This window comes from Asterias amurensis, chromosome 14 (assembly GCF_032118995.1).
Source record: "Asterias amurensis chromosome 14, ASM3211899v1".
NCBI classification, from domain to species: domain Eukaryota; kingdom Metazoa; phylum Echinodermata; class Asteroidea; order Forcipulatida; family Asteriidae; genus Asterias; species Asterias amurensis.
The window spans coordinates 11920894-11943321 of record NC_092661.1 but is presented as its reverse complement, the minus strand read 5'-3'; the positions used below and the strand labels follow the sequence as shown (position 1 = coordinate 11943321).

The 22428-nt window shown below is 38.8% G+C and overlaps 2 protein-coding genes across 2 annotated transcripts in view; one reads left to right on the top strand and one right to left on the bottom strand.

The window, feature by feature from the left end:
- LOC139946748 (centrosomal protein of 162 kDa-like) overlaps positions 1 to 22428 on the top strand; it is a 44320-nt gene that overhangs the window by 3228 nt on the left and 18664 nt on the right. The window contains exons 6-13 of the mRNA XM_071944418.1: positions 1063 to 1108; positions 1921 to 1970; positions 2286 to 2514; positions 2922 to 3247; positions 3678 to 3800; positions 4538 to 5181; positions 5892 to 5943; positions 21557 to 21688. Coding sequence (XP_071800519.1) covers positions 1063 to 1108; positions 1921 to 1970; positions 2286 to 2514; positions 2922 to 3247; positions 3678 to 3800; positions 4538 to 5181; positions 5892 to 5943; positions 21557 to 21688 — 1602 coding nt within the window. The remainder of the gene's footprint in view (positions 1 to 1062; positions 1109 to 1920; positions 1971 to 2285; positions 2515 to 2921; positions 3248 to 3677; positions 3801 to 4537; positions 5182 to 5891; positions 5944 to 21556; positions 21689 to 22428) is intronic.
- The window catches only part of LOC139946751 (citramalyl-CoA lyase, mitochondrial-like), a 41001-nt gene that overhangs the window by 13940 nt on the left and 4633 nt on the right, over positions 1 to 22428 (bottom strand). The window lies entirely within an intron of this gene.

Sequence of the window (22428 nt, the reverse complement as noted above, 5' to 3'; positions counted from 1 at the left end):
GAATACCTGATCAAGAGAAGATCCTGGAAAGCTAGGTTTGGACTGGTTGTTCAATTCAATTCAATGGGAGACTTTTTGAAAGCTCTGCCACTAGAGGGCAGCAGACTTACCATGTAAGGGTGCACAACTCCTATAGCAAACAATGGTAAACGCCAAAAATTCAAAAATACTCAAAAAATATTTAGAAGTCTCTCAGCCTCTTGAAATTAAATCAGATACATTGTCATACAACTTAACTTCAGATTTCTTCTCAAGTTTTGGTAGGTCAGCATTTTGGAATTTTTGCTAATTGCCCTAGAAGAAACACTCCCCAAAACTCATGCACACCGCTTGTTATCCTGTTCCAAAACAGTTTGGTTTATGCTGGCAATGTGTTATGAAAAACAAAATACAGTTTGGCTAAATCTAAAATACAAAATCAATAACACGCAAAACACAAGGTATTTGCTGTCAGTGACCGTCACTCATGCTTTTCCTATTCCTAAGTTGTTGACATTACCTGGTGAAGAGCGCCCTCTCTTGGTGATTGGCAGATAGTCTAAAGTTTCCCAGTTTAGCCAAAGGCTAAATTACAATTGAATTTACAAGGTAAAAAACATCAAGATTACATACATTTTCAAGGGAAATATAAAAAACTTTAAACCAACATAAAATTTAAATAAGAATGAAGGAGATTGGCAATTGCAATAGTGGCATGGTATAAATAATGACTATCAAAAAATCAAATTATGCCGAAAAGAAACACAAAGTTACAGACTATAACATAAATTAGCTAAGCTTATTTAATGAAAGGGTAAACTGGTTTCCGAGCACTGCTTTTTGGTGACCAATACAGGACTGTTGCCGATTTGTAGCTATTCCAGGATAAGTTCTGAGAAAGACTTATTCATGCACGATCCCTCGGTGGAATGCCAAGCTGGGCAGCAATTTGATTTGGGATCTTGAACAGAAAACCTGCAGCTCTTTTAGCCAGATTGTCAATTTGTAGTTTTTCTGTTCAGTATCTCATCAACAGTGTTCAATGTCTGTAAATTATTTGTTTTCTTCTTCTGTCATTTCAAGTGACCATGAGTGGAAGGCCTGATCACAGCATGCCAATAGATCGTAGGTATGTGCACGCGAAACTGAAAACTAAATTCCTGAATTTAGGCATGCAGAATTTCAGCTGATTTCCTCTTTTCTCATCTTGTTTATTGTGGTAGAAAAATATCAAACACTGAATAACACTCGCTATAACCAGGGTTGGGACGTTCAACTAGTTAACCATTCTACAGTAAAGACACATTGAAATCCTTTCCCAAGTTTCTTTTAAAGGGAAAAGTACACGTTTGGTAATTACTCAAAACAAATATTAACTTAAAAACTGCCTTGGTAACAAGCATTGGAGAGCTGTTGTTAGTATAAAACATTGTGGGAAACGACTCCCTCTGAATTAATGTAGTTTTTGAGAAAGAGGTAATTTTACTAAAATATTAAAAGACTTCTAGCTAGAAGTCTTTTATTCCTAGCTGAAAGCACACAAATTCGTCCAACAAGGGTGTTTTTTCTTTCATCATTTTTTTGGCAACTCCGATGACCAATTGAGCCTTAATTTTCATAGGCTTGTTATTGTATGCTTGTGATGGGATACATCAAGTGATAACACTGGTCTTTGACAATTACAAATCGTGTACAGTGTCTTTAAAGGTTAAGCAAAGCCCATACTTAACAAACAATAAATAAAACCAAACATTTTTCTCATGGTGATTCTTTAAATTCAGTATTTTTACCCCCTCCAACTTCAGCAAGTTTTTTTGTCTAGAACTATTTTCAGGATCTGTAATTTTTGTTTCATCACACCTGTCCCTCCTTAGTGTTAATGGGGAGTATCGCAATATTGTTATTTATAACTGAATTACTAAATTGTTTTTATTTCCACAGTGGCGTGATGCCCACCCAGGCAAGTTTTGAAGAAACTTTAAGTTATACAGGTAAGAAGCTTACAAAGCAAAGTGTGCAATGAAAAATTCATCAAACAAAGTAAACAAAACACAACCCATAAACAAAACCTCTAACCCTAACCCTATCAATTACCCATTAGTTCCTGAAGAGGGAGATATGAGGGGATTTAAGGGTTGGCGAGGGGGGGGGTGTGTCAATATTAAGTCATTTAAATTTGAATAATGACTAGTGCAAGGGACTGTTAGAATTTGACTTCTTCACGCTTGCGGCAGTTTCCATTTTGCCATTGAGGCGAGCTTTTTCGATACTTTTATACGAATGCAAAGTTTCACAATGGTTTTCAGAAACCGGTACCTCTGATGGACTGACTCCAGCCTCCACAGGCCCAGGGATGGACACATTGGAGGAACAGGCTGACAAGGAACGCTTCTTCAAGGACTTGGAGGCAAAGCGTGGCGGGAAAGTGGACTATCGGAAGCTCATGAAAGAAGCCGATATGTCAAATACAATGGGCAGTATGCGCTCAGGCAACCTGTCGATGACAATGGGCAGTATGCCCTCGGCATACATGGGGTGAGTGTAAATGAACTAGTACATTGTAGCTCCTTCCACAGTAGTGTTGTGTAACGCACAAAAAAGAACACAGTGCACTTTGAAAAGAGAAGTGGTTGGCCCCGGTGTTCCTGATTGGCAGCATATTGCGCCACAGCACCTTGTAAACCATTACATGGTGCTATGTTAAAGGAGTAGATCTCATTATTCAAATGTAGTCCCACATACCTTGCAGGAAAATACTGTATGTTAAAGCACCTTGAGCAGGTTTCAAATTTCTGCTTTGCAGATTTCAGAAATCTGGCTCAAACTCTCATTGTACATGTTTATACATTGTGTCACAGCAAACCTTACTAGACTGTTTCGCCATGCCAAGTTTAAAAGCCTTCTCATGTACAAAATTTATGTGTTGGTTTGTTTGTTTGCAGAACGGCTGATGAGCACAGTAGCCCACTTCCATACAAACCATCTCCAGTGGAAGAGGATGATTATGAAGATGACAATGATCAAGACCAAACACCACCCACTGCATCAGAAACTTCACCCTCACAACCCTCTGTACAACCCTCCAAACAAATGAAATCTCCCAAAAAGGGCATGCTGGCTAAAGTGGCCTTATTGGATACGGGAGAGTCCATGTTCGATACTTCTGGACTTCAAGGGGAGGCCACTATAAAGAAAAAGGACAGGGACTATCTGGCAGCTGGGGACATAAAAATGGGGGCCACCAATAACTTGACTTTAGGAAGTACAGGTTAGAAATGACAATGTTTTCTCCGATCTCTGCTTCCCATTCCAAGTACAAGTTTGAGGTTGTTCTTGAAAGTCAATCTCTCCAACCACTCTATCGATTCTGGTATTCCACAGGGCTCACTCTTTCTCATTTACTTTAACTATTTGCTCAATAGTGTTTTCTGCCTTAAATTGTCAAGTGTATGTTCATATGCCTACATCTTTACGGACAGTGTAGGGGGTAAGCCTGTTTCTGCCCAAGGAGTAAATGCAGGTGGCAACGTGACCCCTAGGTAGTCAGTGGCAGTCGATTTGGGTCGACAGCTAAAAGTCCTCTCCTTGAAGTCGCCGTCCAGCCTATTGATGTTAGGCAATATCACATTAAAAAATAATAAACAATTTGAAACATCCAATGCTTCAAATCTTACTTTCTGACATGTTGTTGTTTGCAGGGCTGCTGACAGGTGGGACTGCGACTGAATTTGAGGCATTACAGGCCGCACTGAGAGAGGCAGCAAACACTCCCACCATGGACTTCAGTTCAACAGGGATGGGACTGGATGCCACACAAGATGGTAAATAATGATCGACGGAATGTCCAGATAAATATTCATGCCAGCCGTCCGGCTGCCATAAAAAAATTATGACAGTCGGCATGGTCAGAAGTTGTCACGCCCTAATAAACTGCCATCGTAGGACAGCTCAAAAAAAATTGGGCAGGTTTATATTTATGTGCGTGTCATCAGATGTGGAGTGGTTAAAGAACGCTAAACTCCTGATGAACGTAGACAATAACAAAAGTGTTCTCATGAAATTGTCATTTTACTCTCTAAAGAAAAGAAACTTGAAGGCAGTGGACACTTTTGGTAATTACTCAAAATAATTATTAGCATTAAACCTTACTTGGTAACGAGTAATGGGGAGCTGTTGATTGTTTGAAACATTGTGAGAAACGGCTCCCTCTGAAGTGAAGTAGTTTTCAAGAAAGATGTCATTTTTCACGAATTTGATTTAGAGACCTCAGAATTAGATTTTGAGGTCCCGAAATCAAGCATCTTAAAGCACAAAACTTTGTGTAACAAGGGTGTTTTTCCTTTCATTATTATCTCACAACTTGACAACCAATTGAGCTCAAATTTTCACAGGTTTGTTATTTTATGCAAATGTTGAGATACACTAAGTGAGAAGACTGGTCTTTGACAATTACCAATAGTGTCCAGTGTCTTTAAATTTTCTTATTTTTTGTGGACCCTTTTTCTATCTGGTTTTATTTCAAGAAGAAGGCTACTTTTTTCCAAAATCTATTTTTTAGGAACACAATCAAGGACTGTTGTCGACGTTATTCGTGAGGTGAATAACGAAAAGAGAAAGATGCTTGAAAATGCAGATGACATGATGAGCAGACTGAGAAGGGATGACGAGGGTGAAGGTGAAAGGTCGGAACAGACCAATGAGAAACGAGGCTTAGGGGTTGATGGTCAAAAACATGTTGAATCACAGAAGACCAATAAGAATAGAGGGTTTGACTTGCAACCAGCCAATGAGAGCAGAGGGTTTGATTTGCAACCAGCCAATGAGAGCAGAGGGTTTGACTTGCAACCAGCCAATGAGAGCAGAGGGTTTGACTTGCAGCCATCCAATGAGAGCAGAGGGTTTGATTTGCAGCCATCAAATGAGAGCAGAGGGTTTGATTTGCAACCAGCCAATGAGAGCAGAGGGTTTGATTTGCAACCAGCCAATGAGAGCAGAGGGTTTGATTTGCAGCCATCCAATGAGAGCAGAGGGTTTGATTTGCAGCCAGCCAATGAGAGCAGAGGGTTTGATTTGCAACCGGCCAATGAGAGCAGAGGATTTGATTTGCAACCAGCCAATGAGGACAGAGGGTTTGATTTGCAGCCAGCCAATGGGAGCAGAGGATTTGATTTGCAGCCAGCCAATGATGTGCATCCAATCAGTGTAAGTGAAAGTAAAAGAAGGCTTGTCATGTACATACCTGGCATGTACAGTGTATGCAATTTACATCTTATTGGGTGCAAACAAAAGGTGAAGGCCAACCAGACAAAGGCAAAGTTCGGCAGGTGTCTAAAAATTTGCAAAAATAACTTCAGTACTTATCACAATTGCTTGTTAATGACTTGGCTGAGTCTGTAAATTTTTAAATTAAATTCCATTTGGAGCTACATGATAAAAGATTAGAATACATACATACATTTGTATTTTAAAAATAATTATTTTTATGGATGACACTCTATATCCAATACCCAATTTTGTAGAGCTAAAAAAATATAGTTCAATATAACTTGCCAGAATATGGTAGCCCGCTAAAATACCCAAATAAATATAACGCAAAATTTATAGAAAGCAACCAGAAAGGCTATACGTATTGTGACTATTGACCCCTTGCACGCGCGTCACACGCGGCGACAGATCCGCGCTCACCATGTTGGTGGGCAAGTTAGGTTTACGTGTATTAATGCCGCGCCGCCTAAAACGCGCACTTTCACAGAGTTATACATAAAAACTTACAGTGAAATTGCCCACCAGTATGGTGCATTCAAGATTTTGTTGATGATGACGTCAAGTGAAATGGGTCAATATGAGTTATTACAGACAAATTGTTGTAAACTTGTGATTTCTAATTTCCTCTTTGTGACCCTTTTTTTCAGGCGGATGACGAGAATTCACAGAGGAGGAGCTCTCAAATGAAACCAAAAAGAGGTAAGTAACTAAACTTATTCTACATGTGTGACACCCATTTTCCTTCCTCCATTTGTAATTTGCTTTCTTCAAAAGCAAATGCTTCGTAAATCTTATGAGAAATTTAAAGGAGTTGTCTTAATAATATTAATAATAATAAAGAACACTTAATAGAGCGCCGGTATCCGCCTCAGGAAGGCGCTCATGGCGCTTGAGGAGAGAAAGACAAATTAGGACTGAGGGTTGTGTGAGTTTGCTTGTTTGAACAGGTGAGATTTTAAGTTTGTCTTGACTGTTGTGATGGATGGAGATGAGTTGACAGTCAGTGGGAGTTGGTTCCACACCCGGGCTGATGCCACAGAAAATTACCTATATTGCCCCCAAAGAGTGGAAGTTCTGGTGTGTGCTGAGGTGTATGGGTGGATGAGGTTGATGAGTTTTTCTCAAAAGCATCTCAAAAGCTGGAGCGGTAGGAATGTTCTAATTAGGTTGGATAAGTATCCAAGTACATGCACCCGGACTGTTCCATTGGGAACCTCTGAACAATTCATTGGAATGTTCAAAATGCTAACACACAATTTCACTTGTGTTCGTCCCGTACTTCCAGCACAATGTTGAGTCCTAGCAGAACGTGCTGGAGGGCCAATGGACTGTGTGCCCAAAGGTTCTTTTGTGTTTAGAATGTACCCAACTTTTTGATGTGCTCCATTATAGATAGGATGTGTTCAACGGAAGAATCTTCCAAGTATGACTGGGTGGCAGTTAGCTTGTGGTTCAGTGGGGTAGTGAAACAGACTCAAGCTGTTGGGTATTTGGGTTTGGATATAGTCTAGTGCTGGGCGAATAGTGAAATTTTGTTATTCGGATACCGCTGGCCAACTATCCGAAATTAACCGGAAATTTTTTAACGTTGGGAGCTGCATTATTTCACAAAAATGACGGATTTGTGAAGAATATATGACGACCAAAACCCACCGCAGAAAAATGTATGCCGACAAAGTATGTGAATCTGTTGAAATTAGTGGGTTGTTGCTGGTAAGATTTGAGTTATGAAGCTTTGAAAATTTTCCCCCCAGAAACAGGACTCTGTATCTGTGTACAGAGGAAGAGTCCTATATAGGGCTAGGACTTGACTGTAATTTCTTTGTCCTTTGGATGAGAAGTTAAGCCATTGGGCATCAAGGGTGTTGAATAATTAATGTTAAAAAGTACACACTGGACAAAGCTAGCTAAGGATTTAAAACTGAATAGCTCTGTCCTGTAGTTTGAATAATTAAAGAGTACACTTATCGTTAATGAGGTTTGGTTCACCTCGGTGGTTATTGCCTAGTTCAAGGAATTGTTGGTGAACAAGGATACAGAGATTAATGCTGGACGTTTGTTATGTCTGAGTTCGGGACTTTGATCAAGGCAGTCCTTTAGCAAATTGCTTACTTTAATAGCTTTGTCCGTTGGATGGCATCAAACCTTTGCGCTCCTGGCGCTGTAACATACAGTATTTCCTGCAAGATGTGGGACTAATGTACGTTTGAATTATGAGACCTAATTCTGATAGCACCATGTAATGTTTTTACACGGTGCTGTGGTGCAATTTGCTGCCGATTGGACCAGGAAACACCAGGGCAAACCCCTTCTCTTTTCGATAAGTGCACTGGGTTCTTTTACATACGTTACATAACACATGGGACCAACTGCTTAACGTCCCATCCGAAGGACAAAGCAATGGTGGAGTGTCTTGCTTAAGGACTCGAGTGTCACTGCTGGGGATTCGAACCCACACTCTGCTGATCAGAAACACCAGAGTTTGAATTCGGTGCTCTTAACCGCTCGGCGATGACACTTCCACAAGTGGAGACACAATGTATCTCCTTTGATTTCATTACCATACATGTACAACCACTTAACAAACTACACTATTACCACATTACAGATCAATGAAATAATGAACTAATTTTTGTAATTATTTAAATTTTTGTAATTATTTTATTATTGACATTGAATAACAGATTAGTTGAAGTTGATTAGTCGCAGGGAACAATAAGTACATCCTGTTAATTTGGATGTCTATTATTTGTCATTGAACTATTTCTGTGATGTCACTCTATTGATGAAAGGTAGATTATTTTTAGGAATCTACGCATAACTGTAGATTCTTACAGATGTACACTAACTTGTAGGTTCCTAAACATTGTACAGTTGAATGTACAAACTAAAGTGATAGTTCAACTTCAAAATGACTATCTTTCCAAGAATATCGTGATGTGAAAAACTTAGCTGAAAACATGTTTTATTTCAATGTCCCCAAACACTTTGTTAAGTTAAACAATTTACTTTATCAATGTTAACCTTTTACAAGTCAACTGTGTATGAAGGAAAATATTAATGATCTGTACAAAAGTTATTGCCTATAGAACACTGAAATGCTGAAAGCTTATGTGACGCTAGTGCCTAGAGCCCACAAAACACTGGTACTTAAAGCTTATGAAACACTGATGCTTAGGGCCTACGAAAAAACTCGGTGGCTAGGGCGTATTATAATCTCTGAAACACTGGTGCCTAGGACCTATCTATGAAATACTGTTCCCTAGGGCCTAACTACATATGAAACACTGATGCTTAGGGTCATCTATGGAACACTGATGCTTAGGGCCTATCTATGAAACACTGATGCTAGGGCCTATCTATGAAAACTGGTGCCTAGGGCATCTGTGAAACACTGGTGCCTAGGGCCTATCTTTAAACCACTGATGCCTACATGTAGGGCCTACAATCTTCGAAAAAAGACTTATGCTAAGAAACTCTGGTGGCTAGGGCCTATCTTTGAAACACTGATGCTTAGGGCCTATCTAAATGTATGAAACACTGATGCTAAGGGCATATGAAAAAATGGTGACTGGGCCTATCTATGAAACACTGATGTTTAGAGCCTATAAAACACTTGTACGTAGGGCGTACTATGAAACACTGATGCTTAGGGCCTATCTACGAAAAACTGGTGCTTAGGGCCTATCTATGAAACACTTATGCTTAGGGCCTATCTATGAAAAGCTGGTGCTTAGGGCCTATCTATTAAACACTGATGCTTAGGGCCTATCTATTAAACACTGATGCTTAGGGCCTATCTACGAAAAACTGGTACTTAGGGCATATCTATGAAACACTGGTGCCCGGGGCCTACTATGAAATACTGATGCTTAGGACCTATCTATGAAACACTGTTGCTTAGGGCCTATCTATGAAACACTGATGCTTAGGGCCTTTCTATGAAACACTGGTGCCTAGGGCCTGTCTATGAAACATTAAGGTCTGTCTATGAGACACTGGTGCTTAGAGCCTATGAAACAATGATGCTAAGGGCCTACTATGAAACACTGATGCTTAAGGCCTTTCTATGAAAAACTGGTGCCTAGGGCCTACCTATGAAAAACTGGTGCCTATGGCATATCTACGGTATGAAACACTGACGTTTAGAGCCTATGAAACACTGGTGCCTAAGGCCTATCTATGAAACACTGATGCTACATGTACAGGACCCATGGACATGATGAAATACTGAGTGCAAATGGAACATCACTGGTGCCTAGTGCTTATGGAACACTGGTGCGCAAAATCTATACGATTCTAGTGCCTATGAGTCTGCAAAACACTGGATGAACTTCAAGCATTCAGAACACTGGTTCTTAGGGACTATGGAACACTGGTGCTTAAAGCATACAGGACACTAGTGCAATGAACTTACAAAACACTGGTACTTGAAGCTTACGATTTACTTGTGCCTGGGGTCTATGGAACGAGGCAATGGTGCTTAGGGGGCCTCTAGCATTGTGTGTGTGTGTAGAACACTGGTCCCTTAGGCCTCTGGAACACTGGCATTTAAGATTTAGAACGTTAGTGCTTATAATCTAAGGCCTACAGATGGGTGCTTCTGGCCTTTGGAACATAAGTGCCTAAGGGCTACTGAACACAAGTGCCTAGGTCCCATGGAACACTAGTGCCTAAAAACTTTGGAACACTGGTGCTTAGATCTTAGTGCATGAAGGATCTATGGATATGGTTTTACTGATGACAGTGTAAACAAATCAAAGCATGTTAAAATGGAGCCAATTTGAACTCATTATTTTAGAACAAGTTATTACAATGAGTCGCCTTTTCCAATTGAACGTGAAGAAATGAATTCGAGCAGTTACTTTAAAGGGGTTCAGAGCCTCACGCTATATACATGTGACCTGACGTCTCTCAAAAACCATAACATGATTCGCGCGCATACCACCGGGTAAAACCTTTGTGCTTTGGCAGCCAGCTAGAAAGTCTACGCAATCTTACCATGACTACGCGTCTTTTTGCCCGGCGAAACATAACGTATACAGTGTTTTGTCAATAGAGTCGGTTCGAATTTAAACATAGGTCACATTGCCTATAGGCCCTTAAAGTCAAAGTATTCACAATCGACACCATAGTACCGCCAAAATGTTACTTTTACAGTACTTTGTACTCATAGTACACACAGTCCTCCATTGCCTCGTTGAAACTACCGTCAACTCCAGAGATGGTCACATTGTTCAGTTGACACCTCTTACCTTTAAGGTTGATAGACCTGCAGTTGTTTAACAGCGAGCACGCAAAACAGCACTGTATGTGGGTCTTCGCTTTGATTTCTGAGACAACGTGGCCACTCAAGCAGTGAGATTCAGTACGAGAAACCACAGAACATTCGAAGGATCGAGGGCGTGGGAAAGGCCCAGCCTGCTGACACATGACTCGTCTGACAAGCTGACAGTCGACGCCATCCTTCCTTGTGCCATCCTCAGGTACGAGGACGGTGCACTTGCTAGGATTGTCGAGGGAGCAGCAGCGTAACCAGGTCCTGCTAAACTCCACCCCATCATAGCTGTCGACCAGTTGCTGTCGGACAAACGTCTCCTGCTCCGGAGAGTTTGGTAGGATCAGGTCTCCACCTCGACTCCTGCAAAACTGTCGACCATCAGACCATGAAAGATTGGGTACGTCTGGAATCAGGTAGCAGAACCCCATGTTGTACATCCAGTCGGAGCTAGGGCACCTGCCTTCACTGCATACAATGCCGACTGCAATAACAGTCAATAGAAAGATGATGGTACCCATGTTGCGTGGACTGATTAAACTGTTAAGCCTGTTGCAGTTAGTTTCAGTAGTTATGAAGAAAGACTCACATGCACACTGGTGCTGGTCTTAATGATCGAGCAAGGTTTGACAGGAACAATCTTGGTGTTTAAACTGCTGTAATATAATATAATGTAGACTGTCTGCAGGGTTGCGTGCCCACATCAATTAAGACAGGATTGAAAAGTGAGGAGAAACTTCAGCTTTTTCTTCCAAGTTCAGACTTGTTTATGTCCGCTTGGTGACAAACGAGAAATTGCAGTACATTTTCTCCAGATTTGAATAAATCAAGTGCCTAATAATGAAGGTCGATAGTGTGTCCTAATGCCTCCTACAGTCTATAAGTCCAGGAGTTATGAAGTGGTGGAAGTACCATCAGTTCAACATGCCATGTATGTTTGGGACCCAAGTCCCAGATGATTTCGTCAGCATTGGCTCTCACTATGAATAGTTTACAAATGCCTCAACAGCATAGATCCTTATAAACGGCTTACATACATGTAGGTACAATGGGTGGCTTGTGAGTAAAGAGCTCGCCGGTCTCCACAATTAGTCCTCAAACTGTTACACAATTAGTCCTTAACCGGTAACACAATTAGTCCTCAACCGGTAACACAATATTTAGACTATCTGAAAGGTTGCCTTCAATAAAGTGTTGAAAAGGTTTCATCAACCGCAATGTGAAATTCTAGATTTTTATCTGAGTTCAGGGGTCGATTTCACGAAGCGCTACGAGGCGTCGTAGCTCAAGTTACAATGTATACGCGTCGTAAACTTACGATGTGCTCCCCCATCGATTTCCAAAACTTACGATGCATTCTAGACGTCGCAAATTCCTTGACAACAAGCTAAGGTGCATCGTAACTTACGACCACCCAAAGGGTCGTCTTAACTCACGTTGCTCTAGTCTCAAAATGGCGTTTATGCTGCTTCTAGACAGAGAAGCTGGGCGGGCATTACGCCGAGTAAGGTTATTTCGTGACCGAAGATGCCCACTTGATACATTAATGACTTGTTTATGTCCGCTTGATGGTTGGGTTCCTGGCTAGGGTCATGTGTAGACTCAAGCACTGGTCCTCTCCTGTGCTACAAAATGTTTTTCTTTGAGCCATCCAGTTTCCCTCCCTCAAAAGCAAGCACTTTTGATCTACTGTTTGTGGTCTTTGCACGCATGTGACCCGAAGCTTGAACACCTTGTAGCCGTGTCCCCCGCAATTCAGCTTCTCAGCTGGAATCAGGAAGGAATGATTATCCACCAAATAGAACTTGTTTAAATATGCATTTTGTCTTTAGACTGCTGTCTCCAAATTGCAATTAATTAATAATTTACACTATCTACCAATTAGAACTTGTTTAAATATGCATTTTGTCTTTAGACTGCTGTCTCCAAATTGCAATTAATTAATAATTTACACTATTGTCTTCATGAGTGGGAGCATGGTCAATATGAGCAACCTTGATTCCACTTGCGTTCGTTTTCAAAAGAAAAAAACAAAGCAAGCAGAACGTTGGGACACCTTCCACTCTTAATTGAGTAAAGGTGGCTACTTAAGGGCCGTAAAGCCAGCCAGGTGTTACTAATGTCAGTCAATAAAACCAGAGCCCAATTTCATAGAGCTGCTTAAGCACAAAATTTTGCTTAAGCAAAAAATTCATTGCTTAGTAAAATCAGATTACCGGCCAAGACACCACTCAATTGTTATGCTAAGTAAACAACAGCTAAATACTAGTCATAAGCAATGTATATGGCATGAAACTTTGGCCAGTAACATGTGTAAAATAAGCGAGCTATTTTTGTGCTTAAGCAAATTTTTTGCTTAAGTAGCTCTATGAAATTGGCCCCAGACCTGACTACTAAACTATTCAAAGCAGAAAGACAATGAAATCTAAAGAGACAGTTGCACTCTTGGTCATTTTCTTTGTATGATTATTACGTTTATTGTGCTGTGTACTAGTGCTTGATTCACTCAACAGCGATAAATACCATGATAATTCTAAAGCAAATTAAACTTAATGTAGGTTTTCTTGCTCAATTTCACAAAATGAGCAGCCAATTTAACCACCAGCCTATTCTATTTCGCACGAAATCGAACGCTACTGAAAAGGGTCATTCATTTCTTTTTGAGACTATTCAAATGTACGTCATTCGATTTAACAAAATAATCATTCAATTTAACAGTTCATCGAAGCTGCATTCAAACTCGCACGATTTTGTTTTAGGCGTGCGTTCAGCCATTCAGTTTCATTTTGGGGCAGTTAATTCTGGAATTTGTGCAATCTTATAAACGCTTGGTTAACTTATTGTTTCCTTACGAATGTTAAAGGCATGCGGTTCATATGTTGGCACTCTTGAACATAATATGCCAAGATGTCTGGCACGCCAACAGATTGATGGTTGGTGAATATTTACCACTAAAAACAAAAACAAAACGAGAAAAACATTAAAAAATTAAATTAAAATCAAACATTCAAAAACAATAAAAAATGTCAGGTCTTGCTCAGTTAACAATTAAAGCTCTCCCGAAAAAATAAAGTAGAAAAACCCCTTATGGGCCACAGGTAAAGTCTTCTGGGAAAATAAGGTTCGCTTGATTTAAAAGTGAAGGTACGAAACAGTTGCCTTTTACAGTTTATCTGTTTATTCGTATTTCTTTAGTCGTATACTTATTTGAATCCTCGTTTAGCAAAATTGATTGCCTCTTTACGAAATTGAAAATGATTAAATCAGCAAAATCTCTAGTCGAACCAGCTTTTCTAAATTAAATGATGGTTGTGTGTCATGAAGAAGAATGTGTGTGCTACAAAATTGAATGACCGAATTGTGAATTTGAAACGCAGTAAAAACCGGAGAGGCAAAACAGCTTTAATTCAAACGCATACAAATTAAAGTGGCTGCTTATTTTCCAAAATTGACAGAGAAAACCTATACTTATTTATTATTTGTACAAAGAAACATTGATTGAAACATTACTTTTAAGCACTTGGATGCCATTCAGAAAAAAAAGCATGATTAACAAATTTCAATTGTTTTTGCGCTTGATAATTTTGGATTTGTTGATCAAAAGAACTAGATGAGAGTTAACACTTTTTTTGCATTACAATAATATTAGAAAAAAAGATTATCTTGTGTTGTTTTGTGTGATTGACAGGGTTCTGTTTCAACTACAAGTTGCAAAATGGGGAAGCCAGGAGAGCAATTAAAAACTCCAGAGCTTGGAGACAATTGATCTTTAATATCTACTTCATCTAGAGTCACCACTTTGTCTTTCAGTGTAAAGAATATTATATTGAAGTTTAGTAAATCAAGCAATGTAAGTAACAAGTTATCATTTCTTTTTAAAGGGTCTATGTAACTTTTGTAAGACAAAAAACACAATGTCCACAGATTTACACTAAACTAACACAGTTTGAAGATAATGATAGTAGAAAGCTTCCCTGAAAATATTATGTGCTGAGGTGCTGTAATTTTGGGAAATGAGTAAAACAATGTCATGAAAATAATTTTTGCTCATGAGGCGAAAATTATTTTAATCATTTACAAACGTATTTTCATGACATTGTTTTACTCATTTCTCAAAAACTACAGCACCTCAGTAAGTAAGATTTGAAGGGAAGCTTTCCACTATCAGTATCTTCAAACCCTGTAAGTTTAATGTAAATCTATGGCAATTTGAAAAAGTACCCAAATCCTTTAAACATACATAATAACTATTAAACAAATTCTTCCATTGATAAGTAGCACACAACAGAAGCATGAATTATCACTAGTAGTTTTTAGGATCAGGTTGGCTTAGTTGTTTCATGTATTATTCTCACTGTGGACTACAGTTCAAATTCCACCACAGAACGGAGCCTTGCGTATGATTGCGTGGGTTTTCCCTCATTTAAAGGCAGTGGACACTATTGGTAATTATTCAAAATATTTCTTAGCATAAAACCTTTCTTGGTGACGAGTAATGGGGAGAGGTTGATGGTATAAAACATTGTGAGAAACGGCTCCCTCTGAAGTGCCATAGTTTTTGAGAAAGAAGTGATTTTCCTCGAATTTGATTTAGAGACCTCAGATTTAGAACTTGAGGTCTCGAAATCAACCATCTAAACGCACACAACTTCGTGTGACATGGGTGTTTTTTTTCTTTCATTATTGTCTCGCAAGTTCGATGACCGATTGAGCTCAAATTTTCACAGGTTTGTTATTTTATGCGTATGTTGAGATACACCAACTGTGAAGGCTAGTCTTTGACAATTACCAATAGTGTCCACTGCCTTTAATGTTTTTCTTCCCCCATCTAAAACTACATTTTCTTCTTGTTCATCCTGTTTCAAATGTGCTGTTGGAGAAGTAACAGAACATTCTGAAAATGTTTTGATTGTAAATCATAAAATTGACAAGCACAGAATTTGAACCTGTGACCGCTGTATTTATGTGCCGGCTCTCTACCATCTGGGCCCAACTTCATAGAGCTGCTAAGCACACAAATTTTCTTAGCAAGAATATTCTTCTTTGATAAAAACAGGATTACCAAAAAGAAAATCATTTCTTGTATATTGCTTGTTCTGGTATTCAGCTGTTGTTTGCTTATCCTTAATATCACGTGGAAATTTGGTTGGTAATCCTGCTTTTATCAAGAAAGAAATTTTGTGCTTAGCAGCTCTATAAAATTGGGCCCAGAGCTGACTAGCTCAAATATCGTTTGTCAAAGATATTGGAGAAAAAAACACCACCAACATTAGGGCTATAGGCCTATAGCTCAGTTGGTAGAGCGCCAGCACGTTAATTCTTAGGTTGCAAGTTCAAATCCCGCTAATTTTTCTTAGTTCATCCCCAAAAATAAATAAGAACTGCACTATTCAGAATGTTTACAGAGATAATGCATGCATTAGTAACATTACCAACGTATTGCGTTTCAGAGTTTGAGTTTGTTCAATTAAAAAACGATGAGCTATTTCCATATACGTAGTTTCATCCATACAGATTAACACAGTTTCATTTTATGTTTAAAAGCTACTGTCAACTTTTGAGAGGAGAGCGTTGTAGAGACAAGGCTTTGAGATTTAACAAAAATCTGGTACCGGTTTTCCATGAGGGTTGATCATCTTCATGTACTGGGCCCAATTTCATAAAGCCTGTGAGCACAAAAATTTGCTTAGCATGAAATTTCTTCCTTGGTAAAAACAGGATTACCAACTAAATTTCCATGTGATTTTCAGGATTTAGCAAACAAAAGCTGAATACCAGTAATATGCAAGCAATATGCAACAAATGCAAATTTGGTTGGTAATCCTGTTTTGACCATGGAAGAAATCTCGTGCTAAGCAAATTTTTGTGCTTACAGGCTTTATGAAATTGGGCAGTGGTTATTTCCTGTGAGCATTAGACTACACTTAGCTCATAGTAGACACAGTTCTTCGTTGTCTTAGAGATTTGGCACCCAACTCCTGAGAAGAATAATGATACACAATTTTCAGAACTATGACTGAAAAGTTACCCTTAACTTTTAAGTGGAATGAATTTATTGAGACATCTGGCCTTTTGGATTGAAAGAGTCAGCAGTTTCCAGAGTTATGATCACCTTTTACCATCAATTCCTGTTGCATTAGACTACACTGAGCTCATAGTAGACACAGTTCTCCATTGTCTGATAGATCTGACTCTGAACTTCTGAGAAGAATGATGAGCTATTAAATATGTTCATACGTATTGAAATACATAATTATTAGATGACTGAGAAGTTACCCTCAACTTTTTGAATGGAATGATGTATTGGGCGTCTGGTCTTTTGGATTGAATAACTCGGCAGTTTCCAAAGTTACAATCATCTTTATGTACATGTAAAATCAGTTCTTGCTTGAATTAAACCACACTGATCTCATAGTAGACACAGTTCTCCTGAGATATCTGACTCCCACTTTCCGAGATGGTTGCGTTGTTGAGTTGACACGTCTTGCCTCTGATATTGAAGGAGCGGCAGGCATTGTCCACCCAGCAAGCAGTGCAGCACTGCAGGCTGGTCTTATCGATGAACTCTGTAATGATGTGGCCAGTCAGGCAGTGGGGTTCATCCAGGGAAAGAACAGAACATTCGAAGGATCGTCGTCGAGGGCACTCAATTGGTCGAAACGGTTCGGCGACGTCAGAGATGTTGAGTAGCTGCTCCTTGGAAATGCTAGGTGTCGGTAATGCTGTCATGTCAAGCGGTTTCCCTGCAGACGTATTCTTAGCTGTTTGTGGCCTGAACTCGCACATGACTCGTCTTTCACGGTCACAGGGTACCTTTCGCCAGTTGCCGTCTTGCACAATCACTAATACAACGCATGTTTCACCACTGCCAGTTGCAGTTTGTCTTTCGATCCAGGGTGTGTAGGGCAGACTGTTACAGTCATGTATGCCACCATCCACCTTACAGGCTAGCCAAGGGTTATCAGCAGTGCTCACATAGTCACCAGGGCTCACGTAGGCTTCCAATGTATTTCTAACAAACTCATTCTCGCTTGCCGATTTTGGTAGAATCGGAAGGCCTCCGTTGGCTTGGCACAGTTCATAACCCGCAGACCAAGTGTAGAATTGGTCATTTGGGAAAACCAAGTAACAGACTCCCATGTTCTGGATCCATAGTGAGCTTGGGCAATCTGTTGTCGCCAAGGCTATCATGATGCTCAGAGTTAGAGCGATCAAAATGAACAAATTCATGGTGAAAGTTTGAAGATCCTTGGCACTGGTTAGAAAATTCGAGTAAGGTACTTTAAATGCTATCACTATTCATAAATGATAACACGTTTGTCAGACGATACTTGTAGCTGGATTTGTGTGTAGCCTCACGTCACTGCCTCATAATCAGTCATCAAACTCAGAAACAACAGGCGACAGATGTGTTTTATGCATAGAACTTCAGCTCTATAGTCTTTTGTTATGTTTTAACTACATGTCTATTACCCTGCTATTGGTTGGAACAGTGCTATTCACTGTTCCAACCAATAGCAGGGTTGGACCCCAAAATCCACTTGTGACACTGGTAATTGAATTGGTGAAAATATCTTGAGAGTGAAAAAACCTTGAGCGTTAACTAATTGGTTGCTTGTGTGTTATACACACTGATGAGTTTGAAAGGAACGAGCCTTTCATGTGGAGACAAAGGGGCCATTGAAAGAGTACGCTCCAATTCATTGTCGGGGAAACAATGATGGAAATTAGTCATCCATGGTCAGAATAATCGATAAAAACTCTAAAGGGCAAAGTATGCCTAATTAAAAAAAAAAAAAAAATGAAACAAACAAACAAACAAACAAAAAATCCAACATTCCCCTCCTGATGTAAAGCAAGAAACTGGTTTTGGGAGAAAAAAGGAAAAAAAAAAACATTTCCCCTTTCAAGAACAATAACTTTGGTGGAAATATATAAACAATAAACAACAAAATATGTTGGAAACACCAAAAACAAACAACATTGTTGGAAACAAACTAAAAACAAAAGATTATGCTTGAGAAAACGTAAAATATGAAATTATGATTAAAAAAAATCATAAAACAACAAATTTTGTGAGGGAAAATCATCAAGCAACAAATTATGATGGACAAAACATAAATCAACAAACTTTGTTGGAAAAACATAAAACAACAAACAATATTTAGGTACTAAACGGTCAATCCCCCTCCCAACTAAAAACCCATAAAACTACAATAAAGAAGGGAAAAACATACATCAACAAACTATGTGGGGGAAAAAAGTAATTAGAAAACATCAAATTATGTTGGAAATAACAATCAAACACTGAAGCTTAGGACGGCGTGACGCAGACGCGATTGTGCATCTACGGCATTATTGTCAACCATTGGGGTCGGTACGCATGTGTGAATGTGTGTAGCATATTCCATGGGCAAAGTGTCTATTAGGCGTAATTGTGCACATTATAAGGTTGGCTGAGTTTGAAGGGTGTGTGCAAAACCTTCATTTATTTTTACTTGTATAAAATCAGACATAGACTCTAGGATGAGAATATTAATAATAATAAAATGGCAATGGCATTTGTAAGCCACACGTAACTGTGAACGATTCAAAGGCACGAGATGATCGTAAGGTCCTTCAGTCAGCATTATGTGCTGCCCAGGGTTATTGGTTTGAAGCTAAAAAGGTTTGGCTATTTTTTTCAAGACTCACCATAAATAAGGCGCACTTAACTGTAAACCATTCAAAGGCACGAGATGATTGTAAGGTCCTTCAATCAGCATTATGTGCTGTCCAGGGTTATTGGTTTTAAGCTAAAAAGGTTTGGTTATTTTTTTTTAGACACAACATAAATAAGGCGCACTTCCTGTAAACCATTCAAAGGCAAAAGATGATTGTAAGGTCCTTCAGTCAGCATTATGTGCTGTCCAGGGTTATTGGTCTTAAGCTTAAAGATGCTATGTCAGATTTTTGGCCCCAAACATTAAAAAATAGATGTTTTTGAGTGAATGGTATTTCAAAGAGTATCACCCGCTCTAACGAAAAAAAGGTTAACTTTTACTTTTAATGGTCGGGAACCATGACAACAATTTAAAACGTTTCTTATAAAACACATAAGAATTGGTCACGTGATATATTGTCGGGATCACGACAAAAACTAATTTTGGGCACTTTATTTCACTGCTACTAATAATTGGTGGACTTTTTCGAGCAATGGCTCAAATGAAAGCTTGTAACTTTCTCGACCCCCATCATTTTAAAAGTGCTAGTGGTTTTAATTGTCTAAGGGGTCTTTGTGCTTTTTGGGTGGTGTTTGGGAAGGCTCTCTGCTATCATTGTCCTCGGGCCCAGTGGGTTGGCATGAATCTGTGAGGGTGCACTCTGTGCCAATTTTATTTTTTTCTGGTTTTTTTTTTGTCCATTCTATGTTTTTTATTATTTTCAATTGTTGTCCCTTCCTCTTATCGCTGCGGTGTTTTGTTGTGGGTGTAGTTTTTTGTTTTCAATAGTCTGATTTTGTTGTGTTTTAATGATTTCTATTGTGTGATTTTTAAATGTTTCAGTGCAATCACCTTTTTATATTGTATAATTATATTTTTATCGTTGGCAGGGGTCTGGTTTTACACATCTTTTGATGACAGTTTTATACTTTTGTTTTAGCCTTGACAGCCCCTGTACAACTTGCAACTATTGTGTATGTCTAAAGATTTAAAATAAATAAAATTAAAATAAATTGAGTTTTAAATTTTTGGGTCAAATCGGCCAAAAATCTGACATAGCATCTTTAAAGGGTTTGGTTATTTTTTTCTAGACATAAACGTACACAAATTCAGATTAAACTTGCAGGGTTTGAAGATAATGATAGTGAGCAAGCTTCCCTTGAAGTATTACCAGCTGAGATGCTGTAGTTTTTGAGAAATGAGAAAAACAGTTTTACATATTTTTTGTCTTTATGATCTGAGACGAAAATTATTTAAGCATGAACAACAGATTAACGCAACTCTCCTTAGAACGTTGTCTGTGATTTTCACCTTTTTTTTTCTTCTTAAAAGCTTGTCGACTACGAAGCTGAAAACAAAATTTCATCTACAAAAGGTTTCAAACCCTTTAATGATCCAAAACATCAATTGTGTTTGGAAGAGTACGCATTCATTTTCATTTTTTAATTTTATTTCAAGGAATATTACACATCTCATCTTTGAAAATATTTCTGAACGGGTAGAACAAAGTTTCTCAGACAAGTTTTTCCTGTTTAAATGATGCATTGATGCGAGGATGGACTATATGAAAACATTTGAGTAAAAGACTAAATAGTTATAAGTAAGCAATTTGTGACATTTTACTGCCGCTGTAGTAGGGTTTTTCAGGGCTAGACTGCTCGGTCATAACACGCTACATTAAAGACCACTTAGGATAAATGTGACATTAAAAGAGCAATTTACAATATTTCTTTCCCATTACAAAAAGTACCTCCAATTACATGTACTTTAATTGCATTCTGAGGATGTTAAAGGCAGTGGACACTATTGGTAATTGTCAAAGACTAGTATTCACAGTTGGTGTATCTCAATATATGCATAAAATAACTAACCTGTGAAAATTTGAGCTCAATCGGTCATCGAAGTTGCGAGATAATAATGAAAGAAGAAGACACCCTAGTCACACAAAGTTGTGTGCGTTTAGATGGTTGATTTCGAGACCTCAAGTTCTGAATCTGAGGTCTTGAAATCAAACTCATTGAAAATGACTTCTTTTTCAACAACTACGGCACTTCAGAGGGAGCCGTTTCTCACAATGTTTTATACCATCAACCTCTCCCCATTACTCGCCACCAAGAAAGGTTTTATGCTAATAATTAATTTGAGCAACTACCAATAGTGTCCACTGCCTTTAAAGCTGTATATTACTTTCAAGAAGATCGGGAGGGGCGGGGATGGGGTTTGAAGGAGAGTCTGGTTTATTGTCTATACTAAAGTCTTCTAAATTTACCATTAACTGCAGTCTGCAGACAACAATTATCGATGACTGTCATTATTTGTTCTGAAATTGCAGCCAGACAGACAAGAGCAGCTGGTAGCAAGGCAACTGTTCCCCGGTACTCGCACGTCAAAGGTTCCGGCTATGGCAAACCCAAGAGTGCAGCTGTGTGGTCACCAGTTGATGCAGCCAAGCAAAGGGTCAAAGGTCAGTGTAGCTGAATGAGTCGATGAGGCAAAAGAGTTGTTTTCAAAAATACACCTTCTCACAGTAGGCTATACCAAAGTTACAGAAACAATCAATTAAAGACATTGGACACTATTGGTAATTGTCAAAGACTAGCCTTCACTAGTGGTGTATCTCAACATATGCATAAAATACATGTAACAAACCTGTGAAAATTGGAGCTCAATCGGTCATCAAAGTTGCGAGATATTAATGAAATAAACATAACCCTTGGCACGATCTTGTGTGCGTTTAGATGGTTGATTTCGAGACCTCAAATTTGTGGAAAATGACTTCTTTCTCGAAAACTATGGCACTTGAGAGGGAGCCAGTTCTCACAATGTTTTGTATCATCAACCTCTCCCCGTTACTCGTCACCAAGAAAGGTTTTATGCCAATAATAATTTTTTTGAGTAATTACCAATAGTGTCCACTGCCTTTAAAATCCCAGTTGTGGGGTTAAAACTTTTTCTGCAAAACTACATTTCTTCAAAGTGGTTGTTTTCTACTTTATTTTTTTTTTATTTTTTTTTTGTATCCTAGGATAATTTTTCGGGATCAAAAATTGTTCGGTGGCTTTTACTAAATGTGTTTGATTGATTATGTATTCATCTGTTTACATGTAAATGTATATTTATTGTTTTATGATCATATTTTGTTTATCTTTTTTTTTGGACCTTTTAATTATTTAGTTTTGTGGTTAAAACTTTGAAATTTGTTCT